The 23,821-nt window shown below is 38.8% G+C and overlaps 1 protein-coding gene across 2 annotated transcripts in view; it reads right to left on the minus strand.

The window, feature by feature from the left end:
• The window catches only part of ARCN1 (archain 1 coat protein complex I subunit delta), a 25,288-nt gene extending 1,595 nt beyond the window's left edge, over positions 1–23,693 (minus strand). The window contains exons 1-9 of one of the 2 annotated variants that reach the window (XM_007456307.1): positions 23,533–23,675; positions 12,061–12,324; positions 11,385–11,564; positions 11,048–11,253; positions 10,061–10,225; positions 6,142–6,307; positions 4,268–4,415; positions 3,849–3,957; positions 1,001–1,205 (exon numbers count right to left, since the gene is read on the minus strand). In XM_007456307.1, coding sequence (XP_007456369.1) covers positions 1,001–1,205; positions 3,849–3,957; positions 4,268–4,415; positions 6,142–6,307; positions 10,061–10,225; positions 11,048–11,253; positions 11,385–11,564; positions 12,061–12,324; positions 23,533–23,535 — 1,446 coding nt within the window. In that variant the 5' untranslated portion in view covers positions 23,536–23,675. Of the gene's footprint in view, positions 1–1,000; positions 1,206–3,848; positions 3,958–4,267; positions 4,416–6,141; positions 6,308–10,060; positions 10,226–11,047; positions 11,254–11,384; positions 11,565–12,060; positions 12,325–23,532 lie in introns of both variants that reach the window. The other variant, XM_007456308.1, reaches the window with a different exon arrangement.
• Positions 23,694–23,821: the final 128 nt, after the last annotated feature.

Below are 23,821 nucleotides of genomic sequence, written 5' to 3' on the forward strand. Positions count from 1 at the left end.
GGGAGAGAGAGAGAGAAAGAGAGAGAGGGAGAGAGGGAGAGAGGGAGAGAGGGAGAGAGGGAGGGAGGAAGGGAGGGAGGGAGGGAGGGAGGACTGCTCTTTGGAATCATCCAGCAGATACAACTATAACTTCCCAAGCACTTTCAGGAGAGACAGAGACCATCTGGGAAGAAAATCAGAATGACAAGCAAAGCAACAAGTCGGAGGGGAAGATAACAATATAAACTCGGTGCTTATAATGCAACTTGAAAGCTGGAAGAACAAAGAGTTAAAAATAATGATCTGAAGGACAGTTCACAGGGAAATCCCTGGCAGTCCAGTAGTTAGCACTCAGCGCTTTCACTGCCATGGGCCTGGGTTCAATCCCTGGTCAGGAAACTAAGATCCCACAAGGTGCATGGCACGGAATGAATGAATGAATGTATGAATAAATAAATAAATAAATAAACAAACAGTTCACAGATTTCCCCTGCTTTGCCTGCCTACCTTAAGGACAAGGTTTACAACAGAATTGGCTTACGATTATCTGTATTAATGAAGGGAAGCTGTGACATAAAAGAACACAAAAACTATCTATTTGTATTAGAATCACCTTTTTTGGCAGTAATTTTGTCTTCCAAATAAACTTTCTTTCATTCCTTGGGATCAAACCAAGTGACAATACAGAAGGCATTACTAAGTCATGTGTTGAGTATTTTGGCAAATGGATTTTAAGATACATGAGATTATTTAAAAAAAAACAGGCAACTAAGAGATATGAGTCTTGCACAACCCATAAGTACTTTTATATGTAGTCATATTCAATTTCTTTACTTTGATCTAGAGAGGAAAACTGAGACAAAGCAGGTGAAGAACTGACCAAGATTACACAATGAGGCAGCAATGGAATCCACGGGGACATCAGCTTTTCTGATTTCTGCTCTGACCATGAAGTCATGTTGCCTATCAGGTATCCGTCCTACCACTTTCCCCATATAAGTTCTCTATTAAACAGGGGTACCTGTATGTTACAGTAATTTTTTTTGGAGATGAAGGAGACTTGAACAGGGAAGAAATCATTGGGCTGCCCAGCAATGCTGAACTCAAGGCTGCCACTCTTATTTTTGGCATCAATCACTGGCAGGCACCACTCCAAGGTATTTCGTCGACTGTCATGTCGATATTCACCATCAATCTCACCAATCACCGGTGCGCCGACACCAGATCTGTCACAAGAAACATCCGTGTCAAGTTAGCTGTCCAGAGCTAGAAGAACTATGCCAAGGAAAACCAGCCTGAAATTTGATTATGCTCCTCAAATTCTGCCCACTTTTATATAGTCCTAGAAAAAATTAGACTCCCTGATAACTTCAAGGACCCTTAACCTTGGCCAAGGGTCTCATTCATTCCTTTTGTAGGTACAGATATATGCAACCATTAAGTAATGGGCAAACATAGTCCTGGGCTGCTCCAACTTATGGACTAGATCTGGAGCTGGCAGGGGACTGAGACTGACAAATGTGTAAAGTGGGATGTATTTCCAAAAATACTGCACTAATGGTTTGCTGCCTTGTCATGATGGAATTTTAACATAGTGTAGCTCTCTTCACAGGTGCCAATGAGGGGAAAAACAGGTTGATAATAACAGTGGGGGAGAACTTAAAACATCATTATGTGGTTATTTAGAATGGAGATGAATTTGGACCTTTGAGAGGATGTTTTTAAAAGATTTTAGGGGCTTCCCTGGTGGCGCAGTGGTTGGGAGTCCACCTGCCGACGCAGGGGACATGGGTTCGTGCTCCGGTCCGGGAAGATCCCACATGCCGCGGAGCAGCTGGGCCCGTGAGCCATGGCCGCTAAGCCTTCGCGTCTGGAGCCTGTGCTCCGCAACGGGAGAGGCCACAACAGTGAGAGGCCCACGTACTGCAGAAAAAAAAAGATTTTAGAAGGATTTAAAACTTATTGTAGTTGATGCCAGTGTGTTTATTTGATTTATAATCCAGTAACTGAACTTTTATTTGATAAGTGAAAGCACAATTACCCCTGGGCAAAATGTGAACCTGATGGGAAAGAGAGATATTACATAGTTGTCCTTAGTCTGCAAGAGAACCAGGGCTAGTCAGGACGCACTGTGCATCCCCGCACACGGCTGACAGGCAGTGCCAGCTACTCCTACACACTCTAAATTTACCATCTTTTAATTCACCAGTGACATCCAATGTTTGCATTAAAGGCAGGGTAAATAAGGGAGACAAAGAAATCTTTAAGGGTGATATAACACAATTAACTCTTCCCTATCAATTTTATGGTCCCAGTTGTATATATGTTTCTTCCCTTTGCCCTTGTTCCAATTCTGATTCTGAGATCCTCTAATTTGATCAGTTCTAGACAATAGGGTAAAATGCTGTCTAAGGGTCTCTTCTGGAGACTATTGCAAAGTTGAACTAAGACACAGGAAACCACCATAACCACAATTATAGGGTAGATGGAGAGGCCTAAAACTTGTGGCATCCTAAAAATAGTCTAGTAAAATAAATCTTGACAAAATAAAACCCACACCTGTCACCAACGCCCAAGTCTCACAATGGTTCAAGGCAGCCATCTATTGTTCTGAAATAATAACCAAGCTGTGAAGAATAAGATGATTAGCCCATTAAAGGGGATATTGGTAATAAAGCATATTTTAAAAAATGGAAATAAGAATGACTAAAACCAGACCTGGCCATGTAAAGGCCTGAATCAAACTACAAATAAATTAGATTTAATTTTAATTCAAATTAAATTAAAATTAATTTGAACACAACTACAGATTAAATTAGAACCATTTTCTCTGTAATAATAACCAAGCAATTTAATAGTATAGACACACTAAGAACTCACTTACTGGGTATGCATAATTAAGCCCTGTACTTAATCATGGGGGTGCTGAAAGGCAGAGCAGAGAAGCAGGGATTCAATGGTGAAGTAATAATAGTTCAGTCACTAGAAATGCTAGTGAGGAGATAAAGTAGACAGTATTTCCAGATGATCCTAGAAAGTAGGCCATTTAAGCACACATCAAAAACTTACCGGAAGTAAACTTCTGGGGGGATGCATATTTTTGTTATCTTAATTGTGATGATGGTGCATACATGCCAAAACTTATCAAACTTTATAATTTAAATACGTGTAGTTTATCACGTCAACTACACCTCAATAAAGCTGTTAGAAAATTGACTGAAACTAATGTAGATATCTTGTTTCAGCAAGAATAGTACCCTTGAAAACATAATCTCATCTTTAGCTGAAAATTTAGAGAAGAAAGTGAAAAAGAAAAATTCAGTCTGTCAGACTCGATTCCTTCAAGAGTTGCAAAACAAAGCAGAGAAAGTCTGACTGAGAATTGGCTCCTCCTTCTGGAAACTTTCATTACTACATGAACAATCTGAAGACCAATATCTGAAAACACAGCCCTAGAACTATAACCAGCTTTGCTTGTTTGGCTTTAACATCAGTAATATCCACTCCTTTAAAAGTGTACAGCTCAATGCATTGACAAATGTATCCTGTAAGCACCATTACAATCAAGTCATAGAACATTTCCATCATCTCCAAAAGTTCCTTTGTGCTCCTCTGCAATCAAATGCTTCTTCTCTTTGCAATCAAATGCTTGATTTCTGTTCCAAGAGTAATACCTTTTCAGAATGTCTTATAAGTGGCATCATATAGTAAGTATGCAGCCTTTTGTACCTGGTTTCTTTCACAATTGACCTTTATGAGAAACAAGTATCTTAGAATGGATAGCCAGCTAAGTGCTGCCTCCAAAAGGAGTTCCAAAAGACTAGTTATATAAGCTCGCTATAGAAAAAATGATTATGTGGGGTACTTACGGGAGTGGGATGGTGATAACCACATCATTCAGTTCTAAATTATCTTCTTGTAGCTCATATTCTATGTTGACATCACAACCATTTCCACTTTCTGAGGGCCAGCAATTAACTGAAGAGAAAAGCAAAGCAGGTATATTAGAACATTAGAAAAAGAATGGAGGAAAGTTAAGATGGCAAATCAAAACTGACAAGTGCAGGCCTTAAACATCCTAGTGTAAACTACTAAAAATAATGGTTTCAAAATTAAAAGTGTTTAAAATTTAAGCTACTTATTACCAAAATACACTAAATATAGCACTGAGTCCATTTTGAAAGGTCATTTTGTGAAAAAGAACTGTGGCAATGAAGAAGGTACAAGCCAGGGCTATTTCTAGTTCTCAGTGCAGTCCAGCTTAGTAGGACTGGCCAGAGGCACTTACTTGTCAGTGGAATAAAAGACTCCTCTGTGGTTTGTAGTCTCCACTTTAGCACCCCAACGTCACTACTGACTGGAAATGACTTCTCTGGATTCTTCAAGCCAATTAGAGATTCTGCAGTGAAAAGTTTTTTATCCACATTTGGATGGGTCTGAAATGAGAAGGGAAAGAAAACTTCTGAGGTTCAGACATTATAAGACAGGAAATAAATTCCTTTTGGTCTTACATGGCCCATAATCTAAACATCTAAAACAGGGTGCCTAAAAAATTCCAATTATTTTTGATTTTGAAGAAATATTTCCCTTCTTCAAAGACTTTTAAAGATTTAAGACATTTAAAAAATAGTAATAAAGTAATTTCAACTCTAAGCCATTTTGTTTGTAAGTAACAAGTTAGTAACTTTGTAACTGAAAAAGTGAAAAGACCATTAACCAAGTCCTTTACAAAAATACTTCATAGGGAGCAGCCTGATGGTGAGGCCAAGCTTGCCAAATAGAAGACTAGGGTCAGACGTTGATCAGCTGGCTGGGTCACATAGCAGTCCTGGCCTTATACTAAGGAGACAGGAGAGGGAAAAGCTCTGTGGAAAGTTTAGTTGCAATTTTGCCTAAAAGTTGTTCAAACTCAGGCCAACTAAGATGAACTGATCATTTTAAAAGAAGTCACATTAGGAGAAAAAAGGAAAAAGAAGTAACTTTTGGATAGCAGACTACATAGACTTTATGAGTCAGCAAAGCTACTGGCAAATAATATAAGCACTACTTCCAAAAGACAACTGTGTGCTGGTCATGAGTGGAATAAAACGTAGACAAAACCAGTTTCTTCACTGAAAAGGCTTTGTTCTCGTGACGAGAGATGTAAGATCAACCATCTGAATAAACTGTAACAAGAACAACTGTAATAATATAAAGGTGGTCTCTTACATAGCCAGGTAGGTGGAACATACATATTCATTTTTAAGAATTTTATGTACTTTTCAAATATACCATTAGATACTGCCCTTCAGCTAACAAAACAAGCATTGGCAGTTTATATAGGAGCAAAATGAGTAAACTTAGTGTCATAACCTGCTTTAATAAAATACCCCCCGGGCTTCCCTGGTGGCGCAGTGGTTAAGAATCCGCCTGCCGGGACCTCCCTGGTGGCTCAGAGGGTAGGAATCCGCCTGCCAGTGCAGGGAACACGGGTTCGAGCCCCGGTCCGGGAAGATCCCACATGCCGTGGAGCAACTAAGCCTGTTCGCCACAACTACTGAGCCTATGCCCTAGAGCCCGTGAGCCACAACTACTGAGCCCGCATGCCACAACTACTGAAGTTTAGGCACCTAGAGCCCGTGCTCTGCAACAAGAGAAGCCACCTCAATGAGAACCCCATGCACCGCAACAAAGAATAGCCCCACTCACTGCAACTAGAGAAAGCCTGTGTGCAGCAACAAAGACTCAACGCAGCCAAAAATAAAATAAAATACCACCCTATTAAGTTTTAAAACTTTGTTTTTTTAATTATATTTCAAGCAATATCCTAAATGAATTTACTCTTTGCATAACAGTAACAAATATGCATCTCTTTGTACCTTTGTGAGTATGAAGTCATTTATTAGATTTCAAAATGACATTTCACTCAATTCCAGTATTAAAAGGCCATACTAATACAGCTGCTGTCAGTCATTCCCAACTGGTTTGGGAAGGCATTTATCAATTCAAGGCTTCCACTATAGGTAATAAATTAACTTCTCTCCTATGCATCTAGAAGGGCACTAGTTATATAAGTTAAATAATCTTCTGTGTTCTGTGGTTCATACAGGGAATTCCAGTTGAGAAAGACTGTGTTAGGTAGACAAAAGCCTTAATACTCCCTTATCAAAAGCCTCTACACACCTGTAGCTGCACCCCTTTCTTGTCTTCATTTTCCACATGAAGACGAATTCGGCCAAATTTATCATCTGAGATCCTAAGCATGATCATGCCATGCAACTCCATATTCTGTAATCCTCCATCTCGTCCACAGGTTAGTGTTATCTTTTCCTCAATCTTCATGTGCACACTGTAGAGAAAGAATGATAAATCTGCTCAGACAGGTAAAAACCAGAACTCTCTTTCTCTGGCGTTTAATGGTGATTAGCCATAAGCAACTTATTTAAAGGTGCTGCAGCCATATGTATCAAAATTTAAAGTGTTATATAAACTATCACATTTAGAATGGATAAACAACAAGGTCCTACTATATAGCACAAGAAACTATATCCAATCTCCTGGGATAAACCATAATGGAAAAGAATATTAAAAAATAATGTGGGGACTTCCCTGGTGGCGCAGTGGTTAAGAATCCACCTGCCAATGCAGGGGATATGTATTCGAGCCCTGGTCCGGGAAGATCCCACATGCCGCAGAGCAACTAAGCCCGTGCACCACAACTACTGAGCCCGCACTCTAGAGCCCACAAGCCACAACTACTGAGTCTGCATGCCACAACTACTGAAGCCCATGTGCCTAGAGCCGTGCTCTGCAACAAGAGAAGCCGCTGAATGAGAAGCCCGCACACTGCAACGAAGAGTAGCCCCCGCTCGCCGCAGAGAAAGCCCACGCGCAGCAATGAAGACCCAATGCAGCCAAAAATAAACAAATAAAATTTAAAATAAACAAAAATTAGAAAGAATGTGTATATATTATATATATGTATGCATAACTGAGTCACTTTGCTGTATAGCAGAAATTAGCATAACATTATAAATCAACTATACTTCAATTAAAAAAAGGAAAACCACCTTTATCCCTAAAAAATAAAATAAAATAAAATAAAATAAAAGGCATTACACCCTTTGGTTCAACAAATCCTCACCCTACAGATAAATTCTCACCTGTGCAAAACAATGTAGTAAGTTATTCACTGAAGAATTGTTTGTAATAGCAAAAGTTTAGAAACAAATGTCCGTCAATAGGGGGACTACTTAAATACATAAAAGTATATCCACAAAAATGAATACTGGGCAATTAGAAAAAAAAAAAGAGGAACAATTGAAAAAGGTTTTTATTTGAAAAAAATTTCAAAAATTAAAATTATAACAGAAATACATTTATACCCTTTTTATCTATTGTTAACATTTTATCCCATTTATCATTTGCACACTCTCTCTATATAAATATATTTTACTTTTTTCCTTGAACCATTTACAGGCAGAATATATACATCATGGCCCTTTACCCCTAAACATTTTCAGAGTGTATTTTGTAAGAACAGGATATTCTTTCACATAACCACAGTACTGTTATCAACTTTGTAAATTTACATTGACACAATACTTTAATCTACCATTCATATGCCAATTTTGTCAGTTGATCTAATAATGCCCCTTATAGTAGTACAAGATCCAGTCTAGGGTAAGGTACTGCATTTGGATGTCATGTCTCTATAGCTTCAAATAAGGAAATTCTTATCTTCGAAATAAGTGAAAAAAGCAATTGGAAATGTGTCTAGTATGCCACCACTAATGTATAAAAAGGAGAAATACAGAAATCATACCATGTTTTTATTCATCTATACATAGACTATCCCTCTTGGAAGATTCACACAAAAACTAGTTAATACTGAGATTTCCCCGGCATCCAAGTGGTTAAGACTCCGCACTTCCACCACAGGTGTACGAGTTCAATCCCTGGTTGGGGAACTAAGATCCTACATGCCATGAGGCGTGGCCAAAAAATTTTTAATTTTAAAAATTTAAAACAAAAAACAAAACAAAACTAGTTAATACTAGTTGCCTCCAAAAAGAGAAACCTGCATGGCTGGGCGGGAGGAAGAAATTTTAGTTCAATACCCTTTGAACCTTTTGAATTTTGAACTACATGAATGTATAATCTAGTTTTCAAAATAAGTAAAATAAAAGGTGCTACTGCTATGGGCAATTATTAAGTACAATCTATCCATATTCCGTACTAAAACTATTTTTAGCTGGGTGAACTGCAGAGGCTTAAAAAGACTATTCTGGCATCGTACTTTGTTCTGTTCTAACCTCTAAGACTTCCCAGAAACAAAGGCATGAGACTCAAGACCACAGAGGAATGTATCTTAAGACAATGCAGGGTCTCATTTACCTTCACAAGCGTTTGCTCCATGCTCAAGAAGTATTTCATCATTCAGAAAGGAGTCTCAAGTCCTCTCTAGTACATGACAGTCTCCAACATCTTATTAAAATAGTGTCAAGCCTCTGTCTCCCTCAAAGCAACTACTAGGAATGGCACAGGAGCTTTAGTGATTTAAGAGATTTATCCCGACGTAACCCTGTTCATTTCATACAGAATAAGACATACAACATACTCCTCTTTTATGCACACCTGACAGAGGTATCCTCCCAGACTCATCTTTCACTTGACCTCAAAACCATCAGTAACAGTAGAAGGTCTGGGCTTCAAAACAAGAAATCTGAGTCATGAATATGTGAACTTGATAACTACCACTTAAAAATGTTACCAAACAGTACCACAGTCCTGAGATAAGAGACAAATCAAAATATTCTATACTGGGTTCAAATACTTAAAAGGCAAAAGATAATACATTATTTGCCAATAAAGATATTTATAAATTTTGTCCTCCTTAAAACTTAATTAGAAGGACTTCCCTGGTGGCGCAGTGGTTGAGAATCCACCTGCCAATGCAGGGGACACGGGTTCAAGCCCTAGTCTGGGAAGATCCCACATGCCATGGAGCAACTAAGCCTATGTGCCACAACTAATGAGCCTGCGATCTAGAGTCTGCGAGCCACAACTACTGAGCCCGTGTGCCACAAATACTGAAGCCCAGGCGCCTAGAGCTCACGCTCCACAACAAGAGAAGCCACCGCAATGAGAAGCCCGTGCACACAAACGAAGAGTAGCCCCCGCTCGACGCAACTAGAGGAAGTCCACGTGCAGCAATGAAGACCCAATGCAACCAAAAATAAATTAATTAAAATTAAGGGTTTCCCTGGTGGCACAGTGGTTGAGAATCTGCCTGCTAATGCAGGGGACATGGGTTCGAGCCCTGTTCTGGGAGGATCCCACATGCCGTGGAGCAACTGGGCCCGTGAGCCACAACTGCTGAGCCTGCGCGTCTGGAGCCTGTGCTCTGCAACAAGAGAGGCCGCGAATAGTCAGAGGCCCGCACACTGCGATGAAGAGTGGCCCCCGCTTGCCACAACTAGAGAAAGCCCTCGCACAGAAACGAAGATGCAACACAGCAAAAATAAATAAATTAATTAAAAAAAAAAGTAACCTCTTAAAAAAAATTAAAATTAAAAAAAAATTAATTAGAAAAAGACATGCCAAAATATAGTATAGTGCTAATCATGGCTCTAGCCCTCTAATTCCACTCCATTTTAAGAGACAAAGTACACACTAGGCACAAAGCAAAGTTATTTTTGTTTAATTTAGCCACCACAGAGTTGATAGAAAGGTAAGTTCTAAACTTAAATAGAAAACAGCTGAGAGCCCCCAATCATGTTTAAAGCGGGGAGGGGGGAAGACCTCATGTTAATACCTAGAATGTACTTTTTAAAAAAAATTTTATTTAAGTATAGCTGATTTAACAATGTTGTGCTTAACTGCTGTACAGCAAAGTGACTCAGTTATACATATATATATTCTTTTTCATATTCTTTTCCATTATGGTTTATCACAGGATATTGAATATACGTCCCTGTGCTATACAGTAGGAAGTGTTTTAAATCTGGAAAAATTAAGACACACAAAGAATTTACAGTGCATTGAGATAATTTTTTTTAACACTACGTGGTCTGTTCTTACTGAAAGAGTTACTACTTACCTCTCCATATTAATGGGTGGAGCATGCACTTTGGTTGCTTCAGAGGTACGCTTGCCCATGCTGGAGGACATGATAGTTTCACCTTCAGATTTCAATTTGTCAACAAAGTTATCTACTTCCTTTCCTTTGGCTCCCAGTTTCAAAGCCTTGCTAGGGCCTGAAGGCCTAAGTGGAAGAACACACACATACACACAAAAATACACACATGATTTAAAAAGTTAAAAACTAATAATTCTCTATCACTGAAGCTCTCCTTGAAGCTGTTCTTTAAGGGGAATGTGAATACCTCAAGGAAAAAACACAAGCTTCCTCGTGTTTAGTGGACAACTAGACTATTCCCTGATCGAACTGACAGCTGGGTCACAATTAACATATAAGCTTCAGGAATTCCCTGGTGGTCCAGTAGTTAGGACTCTGTGCTTCCACTGCAGGGGCCATAGGTTCATCCCTGGTCAGGGACTAAGATCATGTATGCCACAGGGGCACAGCCAGAAACAAAACAAAAAAACCCATATAAGCTTCAAGTACCTAAAGACCACAGGTATACTTTCATAAGCATGTGTGATCTGATGAAAACTTTGTACCTTCTATCCAGATAAATATACCTGTGTACAAACGAACTTTTTCACATAATTTCAGGTAGTTCAGATTCTCCCTTAAATCCATTCATGAACACTAGATTAAAAATACATGTTCCTTAAACAGTTAAATATCCCCTCTTCTCCCAAAATAACACAACTCTCATAGGAAATTGAGATCATGTTATAATTTGTAAAAGAACTCTCTTTTATACAAAAGGAAAAACACCACATTCAGATTTCTCCTTTATCCCCATATTATGCAGCCAAATTTAATATTACATCTTACTTCATCAAGCCACTTGTTATTTACAGTTTGCCTAAAAATCAGATATCACTCTGAGATACATACATACAGCCTTCATCTGCCATTCTAAGACTGCATTCTGGGTGATACACTGGATTATACCTGGCTGGTGCAGGTGCCACTTTTGGTTTATCAGTTTCAATGATGGTCTCTGTGATCATAGCAGCTGTGCTACCTCCAGACACTGTGGAGCTTCCAAATCCCCCAAATCCTGGTGCTTTTTTGCCCTGTCTCTCTGCATCTCTTCGGGCCTGCTGTAATTCTTTTGCTTTACGCCGCATCTCAGCCTTGGCTTCACGTTCTTGAGTCTACAAGAAGATATATACTTGGATGTAGCTTTGAGTACAGACTAGACTAGCAAATAAAAAAGGGAAAATCAGATAATGAAGCCTAAAAGAAAGATATACAAACCAGCTGTCCCAGAGAAGACCCTATTTACCTCTCTGACTGCTCTGAACACCTTCTCCTCATGAGAATCCATTTCTGTGAAGGTTCTGATCTGTGCCAGGTTAACATTCTCCCGGTATCCCAGGGCAACAATTTCATCAAATGCAAAAATCAAATCAAAACAGTGCTCAGATATTTCATTCTCTTCTAAGGCTCGGCAATATTCAGGAATCTAATCATGGAGAGCAATGGAAAAGAAAGATTTAGAATTTATCAGCAGTTTTGTTTTCCAGTTATCATCCTTTAAAATACACAAATTTCAATAAGCCTAAATCCCTTTATTAGCTCCTTCTGCTACTCTGTATTTTAAGCAAGTCTGTGGCATAAAGTCTTTTATGTGTGTGGCTACATCAACAAATCTTACCTGAAGAATATTATCTAAAAATATGGCCAAATAAGTGTCAGAACCACAAAGGCAGGTTAGAGTAACTGCTAGAGAAATGGGAAACAAAAGGGCAGTTCTCATATTCTCCTTTGTAATACTTACAGTCTAGGATACCCAGTAAGTGTCTGCTGAATGAATAGGAGCTGTAGCAATAAGATGCTGGGATGAGGGCTGGGGGCATAGAACATGCAAACTGATAAGCATCAGCTGCTTTGGGGGAAAAACAGTTTTACACAAAAAATTTAAAAACAAAAACTGTAACCCAATATTACAGGACTCTTACCACTCTTGAGAAGAGCCTTAGGGTCTCCAGATCTTCTAAGATGTTGCTGTTTTTGGTAGTGATCAGTACCATGTACAGTTTCTCCATAGGCTGGTAAACATATCTGACACTCTCTGTTTCAACAAATGTGTGTTGTTTTCCAGTGTTCATGAGCTTTGGAAAAGCTGCTAACAAGCCCTCAATCCGAGTTCGGGTCATCTCTACAAACTGTCGAGAAACAATAGCCTTTCCTGCTTTTGTGCAGACTGCTGCTGCCAACAGCACCTGCCGGGAACATATAAATAAGTACTAATTAATTATTTCTTTACATGTGTTTTCTCAGCATCCTCACATCTTCTGCAGAATGGTACACTCAGTTATTTAGTGATGTGACTACTATTAGAATGCTGACTTTCAAACTCTACTTCATTGCTCTTTTAATTATAGTATGTCATTCATAAAACAAAGCTAAAGTAGATGAAAATGAAACTATTACTCCTGTTTCTCAATAACATACCTAGAGAAAAACTTAGTAAAGAAATAATTTTTTCTAGGTCTACACATACATTATGAATGGATCCCCTGTGACTCAAAACTGGGTTGCTCTCTGCTTTGGCAGACCCATAAAGAAGAGCTTAAACTTTTTCTAGGGAGAATAGAGATCTCCACAGCCAAAAGAGAGGTCTGATCAGGCAGACTGAAGATTTATACAAGGCCCCTGACCTTTCCTTTCATTTTTACCTAGAATATGGAACCAATCTAGTGAGTCTAAATTTATCTTCTGCTCTTTGATTAACCTTCCCATCCCACACTATCTTACCTCCAGACATGCAAACAATCTGTAAAATGAAAAACTAAATGACTCAATGTTTCATACAGGTTTTGACACTGGGCAATGATCAAGACTAACAGTCTTTTTTTCAGAGTCTGGCATTTCATTAAACAAAATGAATAAAGCATCAAAGAAGAGAAGACCAAATGCCATTAGCAGAGTAGTAAGAATATTAAGTACAGTGTTAGTAGTCTCTTCAGTACAGGAACCCAAAAGTTCACAAGGACAGGAAACAAAAAGACTATTTACACATTTTGGAAGCCTCAATCCTAGGATACAACCTCTGAAATATCAACATCCTACTGGTCAGGCTTCTCAGCTTTACAGAAACCTGTCCTCTACAGGTGAGCAGCTTGAAGAAAAAACAAGTTAGTCAATTTGAATAAATATTCTCATAGTTCCAAAACAGCAAAACAGTTTTATAATAATTATAGGAGAACACAATGTCCTTATTCATCAAGGATAGGTCATTAGGGTATTTGGGAGATAATTACCATCACGCTTACTTCCAAGCAGCTAGGTAAAAACAATTTATATTGAAAAAGTAAATAATTTCCCTCTACCAAACAGACTTGTATTTTTACTGATTGATTTGCTTTCAATGAACATCAGGCAAATTTTCTCATGTGAAATTTCAAGAATAATGCTATCAACTGCTCTATTTCCCAAATAACAACTGCAAGTTTAGAAAGAAGCTCATTTAAGGGAGTTATACAATTTTATGTTCCTGAGTCTATCAACTCTATATTGAAACTTACCTTAATTATTCCAGCATAAAGTTACGTTGTATAGAATTAAAAAGTTAAAAAAAAGAAAGTAGTTCTACATCATAAATAAATACTCTTAGGAAGAATCTTGTTTTGTAAGTTATATCCTTTTAAAAAGATAAAATACTTTAGACATACAGAGAGGTATAGAGTATAAAATTACAGTTATAAAAGTACAGTTTTATAACTGTAATAAAACTGTATAAAATTACAGTTACTGCAAGAGTGGCAAATAAGCTAGCTTAAAAGTCCCAAAACAGTCATTTTCCCCAAAATATTTATAATTTTTAAAATAAATAGTTTGTTTTTTTTAAAAAAATAAACAGTTTTGTACTTAAATGTATTTTTCACCATCACCAGCTGCTTGGGAGGTTTCTGCTACCACCTAGGCATGAGGCAATTAGATATACTGAGCGGAGTAAAGGATCCCAGAAAAAGAATAAAAATGCAACAAGGTTATGACCCATTCTTTTCAAAGGAAATCTCCCACCTCATGTCTTTAACTTTACTATTTTGTTGTTGTTGGCCACAGAATTTTATTTAATTCAGCTTTACTGAGGTAAAATTAACATATAAAAATGTGAGATATTTTAAGTGTACATCATGGTGATTCCATGTCTTTTTTTTTTTTAAGTTTTTGGCCACACCCCACGGCATATGGGATCTTAGTTCCCCAACCAGGGATTGAACCCACGCCTTCTGCAATGGAAGGCAAAGTCTTAACCACTGGACCGCCGGGGCAGTCCCGGTGATTCCATGTCTTTAATTTCATTTTTTTCTTCTGGTTTTACTGAAATGTAATTGACATACAGCACTGTAAAAGTTTAACATGTACAGCATAATGATTTGACTTACATACATCATGAAATTATTACCACGTAAGTTTGGTGAACATCCATCATCTCATATAGATACAACATTAAAGAAATAGAAAAAAGGGAGCTCTCTGGCGGTCCAGTGGTTAGAGGACTCCATACTTTCACTGCCAAGGACCTGGGTTCGATCTCTGGTCAGGGAACTAAGATCCCGCAAGCCGCACGGTGCAGCCAAAAAGAAATAGAAAAAAAATTTTTTTTCCTTCTGATGAGAACTTGTGATGTTACTCTCTTAACAACTTTCATATATAAGATACAGCAGTATTAGTTATATTTATCATACTGTTCAATGCATGCCTAGTACTTATTTATCTTATGACTGGAAGTTTGCACTTTTTGACTACCTTCATCCAAGTTCTCCCTCCCCCCACCCCCTGCCTCTGGTAACCACAAATCTGATCTCTTTTCTGTGAGTTTGTTTGTTTGTTTACTTTTAAAGTATGACTGACCTACAACACAATGTTAGTTCTGGTATACAACATAGTTATTTGATATTTCTATACATTTCAAAATGATCACCATGATAATCTAGTTACCATCTGCTACCATACAAAGATATTATATATAGACTGTATTCCCCACACTGTCCACCATCCATGTCTTTAAATTAATAGTGTGAGATAAGGAAAAATTTCTTCAAATAAGGGCAAGGACTCCTGTAATTTTTGGTACACACATAATGATAATACCTTAATCTCGAAAGAGAAGAAACTGACCTAAAATTGTCACCAGGCAAGAGACTTAGAGACTTGTTTGAAGACTAAAACCAAATATACTCAAGAAATTTGATCTCACATTAATTTTTATCATATGAGGTTCATGTTTCAACCAAACCATGTTCAACCACTGCAAAAAAAGAAAGAAAAAAGAAAAAGGTAGTTGCTGCTTTAGCTTATGAATGATAAGCAAGTATGTCTCTGTATTGGTTCACTAAAGCTTTGTATGACATGTACATCCAAATAAAGTAAGGTTTGCGGGATCTTAGTTCGTCAACCAGGGATTGAACCTGGGCCCACGACAATGAAAGCATGGAGTCCTAACCACTGGACCACCAGGGAATTCCCAAAAAATATTTCTTTTAAAATCAACTGTCATAATGTTATACAAATGGGTTAAAATTTCCAAAAGTATCAACATAATATATGAATTCAAAAAGTGTCAAATATCAAAAAACTCAACGTATAAAAGTTCTAAAAAACTGGTAATTCAAAAAGAAGACCTAGTGATGATGATGCTTGTGAAGAACTTGGATAAACTTTCATGAATATAAGAACAGAAAAAAGGAATTATTTCTCAGAAATCTTATTTATGTAACTTTAACAATATGTATAAGTAAATTATTAAATACTTTAAGAACATATTTAACTATTTGTGCTATAGTCCTAAAAGTTTTATATTCTGAAAAGCTTTTCTTCTTAATATTCTCATCAGGTAAATGAGGAATTCCCTTATATTTGGGATCACATCACATTGGATTCTCCTATGTGAATTAGACTATGTGAATTAGAAATAGTGTTCTAAATTTGTGAAGAACTAAGTTAATATACCAGGAAAATTAAATGACTGGAAGTGAGATAATTTGGATCCTACTTTTTGTTCTTCTATTTACTATCTGTCTGACTTAAGTTACGTTTCAACCTCTCTTAGCCTCAGTTTCCTCTCTGAGAAAATGGAGCATCATCTGACTACCTCACAAGCTATTATGAGGACCAAATGAGTGTAATAAAACTGTAAGCCAAAGCTATACAACTTATGCCACAAAATATGTAAACGTAAAACACACACACAATGTAAAACAGCACCATTATTAATAATAAACTTGCCAAGAAATGCATGTCATTAAAAAATTTGTCACTTCAAGGCAATGGACTTTTACTTTTATGGGTTTGGCAGTATTTTAATATTCAAATAATGCAAATGGACTCCCCACAAAATTTTACATATAATGTCAGAGAATTCATAGATCCTCTAGAGTAGTAATTCTCAAATGACCCATGGAGAATCACTTTATGCAGTGAGAAATATTACTAATAAATAGAAGCACATCATAAATTTAATACTTATAGAAGCGCTCCTCACTAAAAAAAAAAAAAGGGCCGGGAACCACAGTCCTAAGAAGTATGGTACCCCACCTTAGAATTTTATGAGGTTTTGAAGGAACAGAATAAGCCACAGTAAAGATACTAAGCACAGCGCAATTTAAACACTTGAAGTCAAAAGTCTACTCAGAGAGGGCTTCCCTGGTGGCGCAGTGGTTGAGAGTCCCCCTGCCGATCCAGGGGACGCGGGTTTGTGCCCCGGTTCGGGAGGGTCCCACATGCCGCGGAGTGGCTGGGCCCGTGAGCCATGGCCGCTGAGCCTGTGCGTCCGGAGCCTGTGCTCCACAACGGGAGAGGCCACAACATTGAGAGGCCCGCGTACCGCAAAAAAAAAAAAAGTCTACTCAGAGAAAGGACTGCTCAGACCAAACCTTCAGACCTATATAAATATGCTGATTTAATACAAAGCCCATGTCTAACATACCTAATAATAATAATAAGCCTGTTAGAAACAATGTTTGTATGTTTCAGGGTAGTTCTTAGGCAGCTGGAATTTAAAACACCTCCATACCATACAGACAGAGTTCAGGTAAAAATTAACATCAAGGCAACATGAAAGGGAAATTAAAGGCAACCTGTAACCAGAAAGGTGTACGCAATGTAGAGGGGCAATTCACCCACTTTGCTTTATTGATTAGGCATGGTCAAAGGCTAATTATAAGCAGTGGCAATCTCCATTTTAGCAGTATTATTATAAGAACTAACTAAATAATTATTTATTGGACACCTACTATACACACTAGATGCTCTCTGGGAATACTATGAGGAAATCAGAAAGACTGGCATTCTTCTCTTAACAAATCTAGTAAGATCTCAAAACTTTGCATCCCCCCAAAACTAAATTTTTTTGTAACTATGTATAGTGATGAATGTTAACTAGACTTATTTTGGTGATCATTTCACAATACATACAAATATCAAACTATTATGTTGTACATGTGAAAGTAATATGCTATATGTCGATTATAACTCAAAAAAAAAAAGGCAGCAGCAGGCTAATAGGGATAAGACACAAACATAAATAACTGTAATACTAGGCAGAATGTGTTAAGTAATGCGCTATAGGAATTCAGAGGAAGAAATTACTTCTAGCTCACAAGATCACTGATGACTTGATGGAAGAAACAGCATTTAAATTATGCTTCGATGAATCAGGGAATTTGAGTATGTAAAGATGAAGAAACAGTAGGGTAAAATAGTAGGTACCAAGCAGAACTCTGGGACTCTCTTTGAGACATTCCACTATCCAGATATAAGCAGAATAAGGCTCCCAAAATAGGACCAAAGGGCCCAACACTAAGCATAACTCTAAACCTCAAAACACCCAAGACACCACAATCAGAGGATCCACAAAGCTGACAAAGGTTTCTATTCACTGTTATCCATGATTAATTAATAACACAGTTATTAACATGGGTGGAAGGTATGGTTAGCTCGAAACAAGATAAATTTAACCTACTCTAAATTAACATTCATCTTAAACGCCTTTAAATAATTAAGCTTCCCTTCACATAAATGTTTACCAATTATTAAAAAATAGTATATACTAAAAGGTAGGTTAATTTTTCCTACTTTAATTTGATCTGATTTTCTTTGGTGAAGAGTGAATAAATATGATTCTCCATACAGTTACTATACTTTTTTTTTTTTTACATTTTTGGAAAAAAGCATTTAGACCTAAAACAAACTTTCAAGAGCCCTTGATCGTTTTATAGATACAAAAACTGAGGGTCCAGAAGTTATGTAGATGATCTCTTCAGGACTGTTTAAAAAAACAAAATTTCCCATTAGGTTACACTTTGTCAGACAACTTTTCTCTTAATAATACTTAAAATGCTTTGAATATATTGTCATTTGTTTTTGGATTAAATAACAACACTCTGCTACCCAGCTTTAACTACATGGATCAGAAAGTTCCTTGAGTAAAGAAACTTGGAGAATTAGGTTTCTGTTCTGCCTCTGCCACTAATTATGTTTCCTTGGATGTCACTTAATTGTTTCTGGAAATATCCCTAAAATAGAGGTTAGGGACTTCCCTCGTGGTGCAGTGGTTAAGAATCTGCCTGCCAATGCAGGGGACACAGGTTCAAGCCCTGGTCCGGGAAGATCCCACATGCCGTGGAGCAACTAAGCCTGTGCACCACAACTACTGAGCCTGTGCTCTAGAGACCGCAAGCCACAACTACTGAGCCTGTGTGCCCGAGAGCCTGTGCTCCGGAACAAGAGAAGCCACTGCAATGAGAAGCCTGTGCACTGCGATGAAGAGTAGCCCCTGCTTGCCACAACTAGGGAAAGCCTGCGTGCTGCAACGAAGACCCAAGGCAGCCAAAAATAAATTAATAAATATCAAAAATAAATTTAAAAAATAGAGGTTAGTTTATGTGAAAATAGAGGTTAGTTTATGTGAAAGTGCCTTTGTATCTTTAAGATTCTATAAGTGTAAGCATCTGAAAACTTTACAGCAACAGGAATACCTCCATTTCACACCCACTGCTCCAGTGGTAACTGTCAATACTTTGGTTTTTTCGGTTTTTTTATTGGTGCGTGGGCTTCTCTCTAGTTGTGGCACGTGGGTTTTCTCTCTCTAGTTGTGGCACGGGCTCCAGTGCACCTGGGCTCTGTACCTGTGGCCCGTGGGTTCCACGGCTCATGGGCTCTGTAATTTGTGGCACGCAGACTCTCTAGTTGAGGTGCATGAGGTCAGTAGTTGTAGCACATGGGCTTAGTTGCCCCGTGGCATGTGGGATCTTAGCTCCCTGACCAGGGATCGAACCCACGTTCCCTGCATTGGAAGGCGGATTCTTACCACTGGACCACCAAGGAAGTCCCACTATCAATACTTTGGAACCATACTTTACATTGATATTAAGCTGCCAGAAGGCAACCTGCCTAACCAAAACAAATCATGTGTGTGTATAGTATACGTGTGTCAGATAGCTGCCATATCATCCCTTCATCCCCACCAGTGATAGAGGTCCAAGCATAACAGGTAGTAATTCAGCATAAATACGCATAATTCCCTAAAGAAAAAAGTCAAGGACTTCCTTGAACCTCTAAATGCTTCAGTATTCCTCACTTCCAGAATTAGCCAATCACTTTGTTCCTCGTAATTCACTGTAATGATGATATATATGTAATTCATGATCATATTAAGGCCAGCTTCTACAACTGTCATAGAGGACCATTTCTTCTTTCTTGTATGCATGAAGTGATTACAAATAAAATCAAATAGGGGGAAGATTACAATAAAATACAGAGTACATACAAAACCAAAACCTGAAGTTACTCAGTGAGAGTTTTAAGCTCATCACAAGTTTCTGTTCTAAAACAAAAACCTGTAGAGTATAAAAATAAAAGGACAGGGCTTCCCTGGTGGTGCAGTGGTTGAGAGTCCGCCTGCCGATGCAGGGGACACGGGTTCGTGCCCCAGTCCAGGAAGACACAACAATCCAAGCATAACAGGTAGTAATTCAGCATAAATACGCATAATTCCCTAAAGAAAAAAGTCAAGGACTTCCTTGAACCTCTAAATGCTTCAGTATTCCTCACTTCCAGAATTAGCCAATCACTTTGTTCCTCGTAATTCACTGTAATGATGATATATATGTAATTCATGATCATATTAAGGCCAGCTTCTACAACTGTCATAGAGGACCATTTCTTCTTTCTTGTATGCATGAAGTGATTACAAATAAAATCAAATAGGGGGAAGATTACAATAAAATACAGAGTACATACAAAACCAAAACCTGAAGTTACTCAGTGAGAGTTTTAAGCTCATCACAAGTTTCTGTTCTAAAACAAAAACCTGTAGAGTATAAAAATAAAAGGACAGGGCTTCCCTGGTGGTGCAGTGGTTGAGAGTCCGCCTGCCGATGCAGGGGACACGGGTTCGTGCCCCAGTCCAGGAAGACCCCACATGCCGCGGAGCGGCTGGGCCCGTGAGCCATGGCCGCTGAGCCTGCGCGTCCAGAGCCTGTGCTCCGCAACGGGAGAGGCCACAACAGTGAGAGGCCCGCGTACCGCAAAAAAAAATAAATAAATAAAAATAAATAAATAAAGGACATTGTTCTCAGTTTCTGCAGTGTACCTTCTATTTGGAGAATAAATAAGATGGTAAATCAAAAGAAACTCAAGAAAATCATTTTCATTCTTCACTCTCCTCTCTAACAACAATCAAAAAAAATACATAAAGAATACAATAGCTGTGCAGCTGCTGTATTGTATATGAAAAAGAAAAAAAGAAAAACCAAAACAATAATAACTCCCTAACTGGGAACTGTTATTACTGTGTAGGATTTCAGTCTCCCCCCGCCCCCATCATGTGTAGACCAGCCATACAAACCCAAATCTAACTTTCTAATAACTAATGACTCTTGGAAACTGAACATATTGTGATAATTTATATTTAATGTGATCACTACAGTAAATTTACTCATTGCCTATACTTAGTAAATAAGAAGAGGACAGCACTCTGTAGATAAGTAAAGATTTTACAGATTAGGGCTACCATGACACTTAATATCATGTTCATTCAAATATAAGTTTACTAAGAAAAAGAACTGACTATAATGATATCTGACAAGTGTTAAGAAAATAAGAACATGTTCTCATTAATTTGCAGAAAGCTAGAAAAAAAGATCAAATCAAAAGATGCTTTTTTTTGTACTTCATTTTATAACAAAGTCATCATAGGCCATTTGTTTTTCCATTTGTTCATTTATTTCTCTAGAAGGACTTTGTAGTGTAGAACATTTTGCACCAACTTCAGTAACTAAAGCTAAGGGAAATTTATTTTTCAAAAATCAACATTTACATACTGATATCTACAACTTACCCTAAAGCGCATTTAAAAAAAAAGATGGCTACAGGGATGAATGGATCATTAGATGCGTGATAAAGCAAGAACAGTGAAATGTTAATTACAGAATCTAGCTGATGGTTACATGGGGTGTTCACTGTAAAGCTCTTTCAACTTTCCTACATGTCTGAAAATTTTATAATAAAATGTTGAGGGAAAATCAACTTTCAGAAGTTTGGATACAACTTTTAGATCCAAGAAATCTTACAAAATGTTACCCTATTTGGATCTTTCTTTGTCCAGGGATCTCTCTGTAAAGGAATAGAACCCGAAAACATTACACAGAAAAATACTTAATAATGTCTTACAGAATGTACTGAGATAAGTTGTTATCCAGAGTACACAAATCTGTAGGTATCTGGATCATGCCAAGTCCCAAGTAATTCAGAAACATATGCATATTTAAACATGACACAACTGTATGTATACGCACACATGTCCAAATAACATGCAAAATTTATATTTTTATATTTACCACTCAACACCTAGGGCTCTAGCATCCCTCTGGTTATCTATGAATTAAAAATCGTACTAGGAAAAAAAATAGTATGAGGTTCCAAGAACTTTTCAACAGAGGTTTCTGTAAAGATTAATCTATATTTCGTTTATATAATACAAGACTTTAATTTTGCTTTTAATATTACAATATACTCTGAAATGCACTATAGGTACATCCAGGATGTATAAAGGAAGCAGTTTAAAAATCACTACCCAAATACCAAGCCTCCTAGTGGAAACGAAGGAAAGGAGTTTTGGGAAATTTTACATCCAACATAAAAGTTTTATGAGGTAAACCTACTTGATGCAATTTATATGCCTGAAGCTGAAGAAAACCTTTCAGTGGTTTAAAGCCCAAGCATGAATCCCCCCCACCAACCAAGTTCTCATCTAAAAAGGTCGTGAACAGAACTTAATGATTGGCACCAAATTATACTGTCATCTCTGAAGTGTGTAGGAAGATGCTTTAAATCAAATTAATAATCTATTGACAAAAAGAGAATTAAAAAAAAGAATGTCCTTCAAAAGACTGAAGGGCATAAAGTGCACTTAAAAAAATTACTAGCTTGTTTGGAACCAAAAAATTTCTCCTACTTCATAAATATCCACAAATCGTAGTGAGAAAGAAAGAGGCAGTGGAGTGAGCACTGTTGTGTCCCATCTCGCACCCACGTTAATTTTAACAATAGATGAGAACACAAAAGATAATGCAACTGAAGGCAAGTGACAGGTCCCAGAGTATAAACCCCTCCTCCCTCCTGTGAGATATCTGATTACGATATGCCACATTCACATTTCACTTCACCAGAACGACAAGCTCCCTGAAGGCAGAAAGCCTGTGATATCGAGAACTCGGCTCACATTTTCCCAATGCTCTTATACACAGTGTACACTCAATCACACTGACAAATGGACCCACCTAAGATCTACAGAAGTAGGTGGCAGGTTTCTGGGACACTTGGGCCCGACAAATTAGTGACAAATTAGTGTCAGAAGTTACTCCTTCCTGTTCTATGCCTCCTTTCGAACTTTCCTCTATTTGTCCTTTTCAAACAAACTAAAGAAAAAGTCCTGAACGCTAATGGGTTTAGATTTCAAACTTCAACGGCCTACGGAACACCGGGGATGAGAGGTGAGCTTTTTACAAAAGGAAGAGAACCCTCGAGAGAGAACCCTCGCACCCACCCTAGGTGCCCACGGAACCTGCTGGACACTAGCGCCCAGGTCCACAGCGTGGGGTCCAAGGGACATCACTAAGAGGTTCTTGCAGAGCAACAACCCTGGCCCCGTTTTAGGGCCCGGGTCCCGGCAGAGGAGGGTGTCCAGCTGGTTGCGGGGGAGGGGTGTGGGCGCGACCACAGAGGGACTGGAGTCAGGTCCCTCGGATCTCCCGGGAGGTCGGGCACGGGGTGCGGAAGACCACCCTGCTCCCAGAGCCCGGGGGAAGCGCCCAGCTCCGGGCCCTCGGGGCGGGGCTCCTCTGGCCCCAGCACAGGCCGGCAGCAGGGAGAGCGGTCGAGCCAGGCCGGGACCCGGGAGTTGGGCCCGGCCCGGGTCTTACCATGGCGACGGCGGTGGTGGGGCGCACCCGAGCTCCGGCGCCACTGCAGCTAGGGCTGGGGTCGGGGGAAGGGGAGCACCGGCCGCTCCGGACCTACTGCCCCCCTGACAGGAGCGCCAGCCGCTTCGCCTCTTGCCAAGATGGCGGCCTCGAGCCACGTCTCCAACCGGAAACGGCACGGGTCAAAGGGCGGGGGGCGGGGCGCTGTGGGGTGGGAAGACTGTGCGCGCAGGCTGAGACGCTGGCTGTGTCTGGGAGGCCCCCGGCCTCGACCACCAGCGTGGAACCG

This window comes from Lipotes vexillifer, unplaced genomic scaffold, assembly GCF_000442215.2.
Source record: "Lipotes vexillifer unplaced genomic scaffold, Lipotes_vexillifer_v1.1 scaffold753, whole genome shotgun sequence".
Classification (NCBI taxonomy): Eukaryota; Metazoa; Chordata; class Mammalia; order Artiodactyla; family Lipotidae; genus Lipotes; species Lipotes vexillifer.